The 9,562-nt window shown below is 37.9% G+C and overlaps 1 protein-coding gene across 1 annotated transcript in view; it reads right to left on the minus strand.

The window, feature by feature from the left end:
• ASNS (asparagine synthetase (glutamine-hydrolyzing)) overlaps window positions 1-9,562 on the minus strand; it is a 14,974-nt gene that overhangs the window by 3,464 nt on the left and 1,948 nt on the right. The window contains exons 2-8 of the mRNA XM_010140268.1: window positions 8,526-8,763; window positions 6,844-7,029; window positions 6,460-6,561; window positions 4,204-4,331; window positions 3,356-3,482; window positions 1,916-2,022; window positions 1,473-1,573 (exon numbers count right to left, since the gene is read on the minus strand). Coding sequence (XP_010138570.1) covers window positions 1,473-1,573; window positions 1,916-2,022; window positions 3,356-3,482; window positions 4,204-4,331; window positions 6,460-6,561; window positions 6,844-7,029; window positions 8,526-8,763 — 989 coding nt within the window. The remainder of the gene's footprint in view (window positions 1-1,472; window positions 1,574-1,915; window positions 2,023-3,355; window positions 3,483-4,203; window positions 4,332-6,459; window positions 6,562-6,843; window positions 7,030-8,525; window positions 8,764-9,562) is intronic.

Genomic DNA, 9,562 nt, shown 5'->3' on the forward strand with positions numbered 1-9,562 from the left:
TTCCCTACAGTTATTTTTTTCTAACTAATAAAGGTACTTCCATCATTTCATCTCCGCTCTTAATTCCTTTCTCTCTTTTCTCCATAAATCTGAACACCTTAAATTTAAATTCAGTTTTGATTTGTTAATACAAAAGGTTCTTTCTAGCACTCCTGTGAAGCTGACCCCAGCTTCTTTCAAGAAGAGCAGCCAGAATGAGATGTTAAACAGCCTTGAAAAAACAAGCTATGAGGCAAATTACACACCTTGTCCATCTTTTATATAGGCAAGAGAAACATAAGAAATTTATAAAAAGCTGGGCAAGTAATTTTGTGGCAGGATCAATATACAACACAAGTATCCCAGTAAGAAAGTTGCTTGCTTTGCCAAAAGTACCATTTTTTCTTGTCTATACTCAGCTTCCCACCAATATTCTTCTTTTAATTAATATGCTTGTTTAGTAAAATAATGCTATTTTCTGCAGTGTACAACGTGGTGGTTCTTTAAGGTATCCGTCACACAGATTGTACCCTCACATCTCTTATAGTCAGCTACCTGACTCAATGCACATATTTTTCTCTATGTTTTTTTAAACTTTTCATAGGCATGCTGATTATCAGATTCAAGATTCCTCTTTGTCTAAACCTCAGAAGACTCCACAAAGTCAAATACAGCTTTGCCTTCCCTCCTTAACTCTGCATATTTATATTTCTACCTCATTGCTTCTAGAGAGACCAGTACAATCCCAGACAAAAGATATTTCCTGCATCAGTTGGCAACACAATGGTCTCTATAATCACAGAAACTAGTTTAAATTTTGCAGTGTGGTTTGCTGTTGCTCAAATTTCTTCAAGCTACAACTTCAGTTTCGTCTTGGCATAAAAATCCTCACCAGTCTTTTGCTTCAGAATCAAGAGCTACTCTAAGCAGATACAATTGATCATGGGGTAGAGTAAAACCAGCACCCAAATCCACTGTCTTTGCACATCCACTAAATCTTTCTTTGGTAAAGCACTGTCCATCACAATCCCACTACCAAGTTTGTCTCGCAGTGTTTAGAACAAAAATGCAATTGACAATTACTCGAAGGACCAGACTTGCCTGCCCTGTCGACTGCTAGCCCGCACACAGTGCTTCCCACCCATTCAGAGCACAGGGACCCCGAGTGCCTGTGCACTCCTGGAATGTTAGCAAAGCCTGTCCCTCCAAAGCGGGTGGTGTCTCAAATTAAGATACAGAGTTCAAGAAGAGTCTGTGGTGCATCTCATTTGCTGCTACTACTCTGATGACCAAAGATCATGTTAGAGTAGTTTAGATCCAGACAGTGGGAGAAAAATTATCCCGCATCATAATATTCTGTATCACTTCGTAATTCAAACAGTAACAAGTCAACAACTAACTGTTGTAACTTCCTCAGCAGCAGCAGAACTTTTAAGATCTTCTCAGGTTTTTAAGTGGCATGAGTACTCAGCATCCAAAAGAGTATGTTTTACCCATGTGCTGCAGTAGTTCTGTCTGCACGAAGTACATCAAACAAGTAGAGCTCCTTCAGAAGCCTCTCGCTTTCTTCTGCAGCTTCTTCAGGAGACGGTGCCTATAACCAGACATATGTATGTAGCACACAGATGTAATACAGCAGCACTAAGGGAACCATTACTTGCTGCCCTGTATTTGAGTTGTAGTGATCACTGAGTGATCTCTTAACTAGCAAAGACTACATAAAAGAAATAAGAGTCTCAGGAGTTTCTGAAGTTCGGAAAAGTTATTTTTTAGGTGATTAATTTAAATCCTTTGCATTTTATGTCACCTCAGGAGAAAGTCTCAACAAATATACAGCTGTGACAACTTTAAAACATCACACCTTGAAATCTCAGAGATTTTCCACTAAAGTGAAAGCAAGCAGCTCAAGGGCTTTCTATATACAGAATATATTTACCTTATGGAAATATATATATCCTTGTGTCAGTTCATCTGATCCTTCTCCTGAAAAAATGACCACGCTGTCTGTTTTCTTCCGTATATATTTTGAGACAAGATACATACCTTAAAAAAAAAAAGTATAAAGTTATTAAAATAAGGCTACATGTATGATGCTCTATACAGCTAATACAGTTTTAAATTAGCATGTTAGAAGTTTTGCTCCTACACTAGTTTCTTCTGGATCAAACAACTGCAATACACTAAAATAACATCTCATTGTTATTCAAAGCCATCAACAGCTACATTAAGTGCTGAAAATACATCTAAACTGTGTACTTAGCCCCCAAAATACCAGAAAGACGGCTCTGTCTGCGATCCTGGGAATGCTGGAGAGTTCCCACAGGAACACATAGATGAGTTGTTCTGACTCAGTTTGAGATCAAGCCCGTGATTAATTCCAGCACGGTCCTGAACAAACCTTCTAGCTTTGGAGAATAAAACTACCAGCAAAAGTTGCTGTTTAATTCTCTGCCACTGTGGGTTGTACTGGATGAAGCTCTTTTTCAACTTTTAAAAAAAAAAAAAAAATTATTTATCAGAATTATGCCTTCACCTCATTGCATCTTTCCAAACAATATGCTTTTACAAGAAAAAAATTAGAGATCTAATGAAAAGAATCTAGTTAATTATTTCTAATACTAAGCAGCAAACACAAAGATAGATGAAAAGTTGGCTTTATTTTTTAAAGAAAGAGTTTCCATATTTCACATTGCAAAGTCCTATCTTCATGCATGCAGGGACATAGGTTTTCAAAACCATGTGGCCTATTTGGCTTATTAGATTTTTTTGGCTGACACAAGATTAATTGGGTAAAATGTCACAGCTGGCATTAGACAGAAAGTCACATTGGATTAGGGTTTTTCATTCTTATCAGGTCGATGACCTTTTCTAAGAAGCTGCTAGTGACTTACTTCATTTCTCAGAACGATATTATAAGAAGTCAACCTGGCTTTAGAACACACGTGTTACTAGAGGATGACAAGAAATACTTCACTTTAGTATTAAAATAATGCAAGGAAAGGGTAATTGTAATTGTTTTGCTATCACAACACTCAGTACCTCAGAAAACCTGTAAAATTTCCCCTTTTCTCCAAGGTTTGTACTTATCAAAGCAGAAAACCTAGACCTGTAGATATAAAATTTCTTCTTCATATAACTTTTGGTTTTCATCCCAAAGCTTCAGGAACAGCTCTTGACAATTGCTTTGTACAGTCAATGACTTTGAATCTAATACCTGTTTTTGCCTCAGTGTGCTATCACAGACAAGATGGAGGAGTAGGACTTGGGAGCCCCAGTTCCCAGGTTCTGTGACAGCTAAAGAATCTAGTATATGACTACATGATTTTGCACAAGTTTGGAGTGCTATAAAGCACAGAATGCTACAAAAAAATCTTACCGATTGAAGCTCTTATTGTTGTTATATCATAGGTTTCCAAAGAGAATATAACGTCCTCTATTGCCTGAATTCCCTCTTCAGAATTAAAGACTACTTCATGATGGTCACTGCCTATATGTGCTGCCACCTGTTTGTAAAAGGTCACAATAATGTATTGTTTCCCAGTTAAACAGTTTTTAGAGATACATTGAGTTTAAAACACACACATTAAGTGAAAGCACCAGCTCCCCTTGGCCACAGTGAAAATTAGGCCCAGAAAAGACTATACCATAGCAGCCCCTCTAACTTCCAGCAGTTCATTCACCAGAGGAACATAGTCTCCCTAATCATAGTGTGCAAGCATGATCACAACAGACCATTCAGCAGCTTACCCAAAGCATAACAGAATCTGTAGAGGCTCTAAATACTCCAGGTATTTGCCCTGAAGACAAAGAGCAGTGCAAAAGCCACGACAGCCTGGAGAACTGAAGGGTACCCCAGATGCCAAACACTTTGTACAAGCCTCTTAATCCAGTAAACTGATGATTAGCTTAAAACATTTACCCTAAAACCCAAAAGCAGAATTGAGACAACTCCAAAGTACCTTCCCTGTGGTAACAGTGCAATGAGAGTCTGTCATAAGAATCTTCCAAATGCAAGAGAAAACAAGTAAGGCTCAGTTATGTCTTTCACCACATTTAACTAAGCAGCAAGTGTTGTACTGAATGATGTACTGCAAACTGATTTACATTACAGCAATACATGAATATTCAGTATTACTATTAATACTATACCATGAAGTTAGCACCATTAATATACACCGTTTAACACTCAGCAGCTCAGAACAAACCAAAAGCAACTCGCTATACCTTTCTAGCAGCCACCAAGTCTGGACTGTTTTCCATTCCAATTGCAAAGGTTTGTAATGGATAATTGAAGTTCATTTCTTTCATCAGTTTCAGAAGAACAGCTGCAACCAAGCTGGAATCTAACCCCCCTGCCAACAAAACAATTTATTTGGTTAGGTGTTTGACTGGTTTTTTGTTTTTTCCTAAGCAACAATGAACCTGAATAGCGGAATCTCATGAGTGGGCTTCATTTTTAAGCCTTCTGAATCCAAGGTGCTTCTTGTACAAATGCACATTTACCTCTGCTTAACAAGAGAATCAGGCAACTTTAGTGGAACATCATCAGTAACAGTTGTTAATACTTCCAGTGTCAGAAGCACCAACGGAAATCCTTCTCTAAGACAGACAGAAAGTGTTCTGAAAACTACAGAACACTACACACACTACAGTACCACTACAGAACAAGCCCCTGCTCAACTCTACTGTAATAGGATTTATTCTCCTTTCAAAACCACTCTCTAGCCTCTTCTTACCGACACATTTGATACTCTGACAGAGCTAAGTGATTTTTTTTTGATTGCTGTTTGAATAAAAAAGAATTAAGTAAAAGAACAGAATGTTTAGCATATGGATTCTGCTCTTGCCCAATCATTTTTCAAAAGTGTTTCATACATTTTGAATGGAATTTATTTTTTTAAACATCACTTCAAAGTGAAGAAGTTCACTAATGACCTTTTCTCATCCTCTTCTTTCTCCAGGGGAGGACAGTGGAAGGATTTGAACAGCTTGGAAAACAAACAAAACATAAAACCAAGAGATGTGCAAGTTGCCTGGATGTACTCTGAGGCTCCATCTTCTTATTGTCATGAGCTAGTTCTGCTAACCTTTTGACTTGTTCTACTGGCTGCTCCCCTCTGAAGTACTCAGCAAAACACAGTACCTGTTCTCCCACACCTGCCTACAGTTCTGACAAGCATGAGGCAAAAGCCTCTTCCTTGTTTCCTACAGTATGCACGTTTTTTCATGAGGGCATTTGCATCCATTCCCATCCTGATCCCCTCTCCAGACACACTACTGTGTAAAAAAAACCCCACCAACCTCCTTCTGTAGAAATTACACGCAGAGTCTGAGAAAAGGAGAGCACAAAAATCAAACTGAGTGCTTAGGACGCAGAAATTGGAGAAATCAAAACCGGAGCGTCCACTCTGAATTTGCAGAACTCCCTCTGTGACTGGAAACGAAAACACTTTTCCAAATGTACTCAAAATCGTGAGGCACTGAGATGCTCTGGTATTTTAGCAGCACGAGCATTTAGTTTTGCTACTATTACATTCTGCACGTGCATCTGAGCTGCTGCTGCCTGCTGCAAATCTGGGGTTTGAACAGGCTTTTTACTGAAGCTGAGATCTTCCAACTCTGCCTATCTCCCTGTTTAATTTACACTCCCTTCTACTTTTCATGATGCCACAGTAAGGAAACGGTCCAACAGCATCTCCTAGTCAGTTCTCTCAATCAAATGCACCTTTAATACGGTTCATGATAAATGAGCACATGCATGAGCAGCATATCAGAACTCTAACCACAAGTACAAAGTGCTACAAAAACACAGTAAATAAGATATCAGTCCCATGGCTAGCTACAAAGCCTCACCTCTGCAAGGTACCTCTGCAACACTGACTCAACAGATCATGACATCAATCAGTGAAGTCAGTGAACAACTTTCTGTACCACAACCTATTATCTTACCTGAGGAAGAGTGTAGAAATAATTTTGGACCAGATGGTCCCCTGTAATTTGATAAATCAAGGGCAATCTAAGATGAAGGCTAAAGCAAAGATGACATGTAAGAACTTTTCTTCCTCCTGCTATCTGAGACATGCTGAGGCTTTTTTCTATGCTCAATCTGTGCAAAGTGAATATAATAATTACATTTTCTTTTTAGGCACCAACTTAAGCATAAATCTCTTATATTTAAGAGTAAATTGGGCGATTTTTCAATAAGAGGAAGGAAATATTCTTAGTTAAAAAATGGTCAGTCTCTCAACAAGCAAACATCCTGGCCCAGAGTAAACTTTAAAAGCATAAGACTTTCGAGATGCTTGTAAACTGGAAAACTTTTAACACACAAGTTCTCTGTTCTCTGCTCTAAAAAGCAAATGAAGATTCAGATCACTTCAGGTACAGCACAGCAGAACAGTCGGTATACTTTCCTCTAACTACTAGAGGATGAGCAAAAGAGGCAGAAGATACAGAACCACTGTGTTTCCTGCCACTCACCTGACAGAAGACAACCAATCCTTCTGTGAGCCATCAAACGTTTTCTAACAGCATTTTCAAACAGAATTCGGACGTTGCTTTTTACCGTTTCAAGATCAAAGCCTGTACAGAAAAGAAAAAACAAATCCAAGAAGTGTTACTTAGACCTTGCTGGATTAGGCTGTTAGGAAACAAAGATATTTTTCTGAATTTTCTTTGATAACGAGCATACAAGTTCATCCTTGTACATGACTGCCTACAAAAACAATTCTTAAGTCCTTACATTATAAAGGTTCTACCAAGTTTGGGTTTTTTTAAATAGCACTTTCTAAAACCAATCAATGCACATTTTATATTCAAAGATTATAGTTCACAGAATAAGTAGCAAATGCTTTGCAGTACTACCTGAAGGCAGAGTTTCCACTGTATCAAATGCAACATGGAGTGGTTCATCCTTATAGCTATGAAATTTAACTAATTCCACTGACGCAACCTTGCCAGAGGGCTTTAAATCCAACACTTCATAATGACCTGGGAGAAACGGTTCCACTTTAGGACATAAGGTTGTTGAATGCTTCAGGTTGATAAGTCCTACAGATAAAATGTGAAAAAAAAAAAAAAAGAGTTTTTGACCTAGGATGGTTAAGTTATACCTCACTCAGCAGCTTGTGTACTAAAGTTATAAAGAAATATTTTCTCCATATCCTAAATTTGGTATTAAAAAAAAAAAAAAATTTTGAGTCAGAGTCTGCCCTGGTTAGAGCTTCTGGCAGGTTGCACACACAGATCTGAGCCATCTCAATTGAAGCCAGCAAGTTTTTCTAATTATTAAGCAGCAATTTGTCCCTGTGAGTAGTAAGAAGAGCATTTTTCTAACTGACGATATGATGTCCAGGTCAAGATGTGATATGCTTAAGACAATTCAAATCAGTTGCTAATTATTATTTTATGTTTAAAATTGAGTATAGTCAATCTAACAAGGCATTTGTAATAAAACTGCATCACTGAAGTGATTGCTTAATTGACATTGATTTAGTGATTTCATAACTCATCAGTTCCAGCCTGATCAACACCACTGCTAATGAACTCCAAGAATCCGAATTGTAGCCAAAACTCATTTCCATTCCTCTTGTGGAAGATGATGCTTTGCACCTGCTGGGCATCTGGATGCCCCTTGAGGAACTCCACAAAAGAGATACTGAATTGTTGTTAGAGAGGGACCAACAATTCCCTGTGATGGCTGTAGGACACAGTTGTTAAAACATTCACTTCTCTCTTCCCAAGCAGCAGAGATGGTACAGCTCGTGGTATTACTACTAGAGAAGCCAACCTACACTGGAGTCTGATAATAAAATTGATGTATGGTAAATGGGAGAAACAAGTGATCACGAAGTTCAATTTTAAACAAAGTGCATTTTAGGCAGTAAACTCCCTTTTGGCACTGTTTGCATTTGTTGATGCAAGTGTCAAGACTGGAGATAATTAGTTAAAAAAAAAAAAGGAGTCGATGCGTCACCTCAAAGGAAAAAAATCATCATCAAATAAAATAAGTGTCATTAGAAAATTACCCAATGCTGCAGAAGATTTCAATAGCGTTTTAAAACTTTTGCCTTTTACAGATTAGTAGGTCTCGTGGTATTATTTCCCATTTCACCACAGAACACCAGAAAGAAATTCTATTATAATTTACTGTAGCATAAATCTAGCCTAACTCTGTAGGCTACATTTAAATCTGGGACAACATAAAACTCCCTGGGCTCAATACTGCTATGATTTCAGAACAGAAAGAACCATAAAAGTATATAAGCAAGTGTCCTGGTTTGAGCTAAAAAAACGCTTTTAATGTTTTAACTTGCTAACAGCAAGTTATTTGAGAGATATTAAGGACAATTAAACATCTTAAGAGGTTTACTGTCTGTGTTTTTTGTTTTATTAATGTGAAGTTCTTATACTACTATATATAATTTATTTATTACTGAACTGACAGGTCACTTCCTCTTCACACTTAGAAGAAAAGCTTGACAAAGAAGTTTGCCTCTGATAACAATACCTAAGATTATTTAAGCACTAAATACAATTGGTTTTACCTTTAGCCTCAGAACAGATGCCCAGAAATCCATCATCACTCAGCACCTTAAACAGTGGTCTGACTCCATAGGTATCTCTCCCCAGAAACACTTTTCTGTTTGCAGTGTCCAGAAGGATGAAAGCAAATACACCGTCTAGCATACATGCTGTTTGTTCTATTCCTCCTCTGTTGTAAAGATGAAGGATAACCTCACCATCCACTAACGTTTGATACTCAAATCCAAACTGCTTCTGTAACTAAGAAAAAATATAAAGAAAAGCATTAATATGTATTTGCAATCATTGACTGCTTATTAATTGAAAAACCCGACACCATTTATAATTATTTAATAAAAAAACAGACTTTTTAAAAATGATAGTTCAGAAGTTATATTAGCATTTCTGACAAAGAAATAAATTATACTTTTGGGTTCAAAGTATCATCATGGTTAATCTCTCAGACAATGTAAATTGACTCTGCAGTCTTAAGCAATTCACATCGTGGCAAGTTTTCAGGGATACATTTCTATCACAGGATGTCAAACTGCAAGCCCATGACCCTGGTCTTCAGAAGTACTAGCCTCCCCACCTCCCACAGACAAAAGGCAGAAGCAGGCAGCCACTGCTCTTAAAAGAACAACTCAAAACAGGACCAGAATCAGAGACAGCATTTACTGTAGTCTCAAATCACTTGGTGCCACTTTCTTATACAATAATGACACTTACTTAAGCACTACCCCCCCACACCCCCACTCCGCTCACCGCTTCAAAACACAGAGATGTTGGGAACATCTCTGCAGAGTAAAGTGCGTCAGAAATAAACTTTGGTGTACATATGCAGTCACTGCAATTCCTTTGCGGTTTTTTTTTTTTATGCACAGAGAATTTCCTTCTGCCTCACCTTCCTCCATTCCTCAAATTAACCTTTTCACTCTGCCCTTGCAGATGGAGTGGGGAGGAAAAAATTAGCTGTGAGACTTAAGTCAGACCACACATTACACATGATTTTGTGATGCTATGCTCAAAGTCCTTTCAGTAACCACCAGACACAGGGAAA

This window comes from Buceros rhinoceros, unplaced genomic scaffold (assembly GCF_000710305.1).
Source record: "Buceros rhinoceros silvestris isolate BGI_N320 unplaced genomic scaffold, ASM71030v1 scaffold18947, whole genome shotgun sequence".
NCBI lineage: Eukaryota > Metazoa > Chordata > Aves > Bucerotiformes > Bucerotidae > Buceros > Buceros rhinoceros.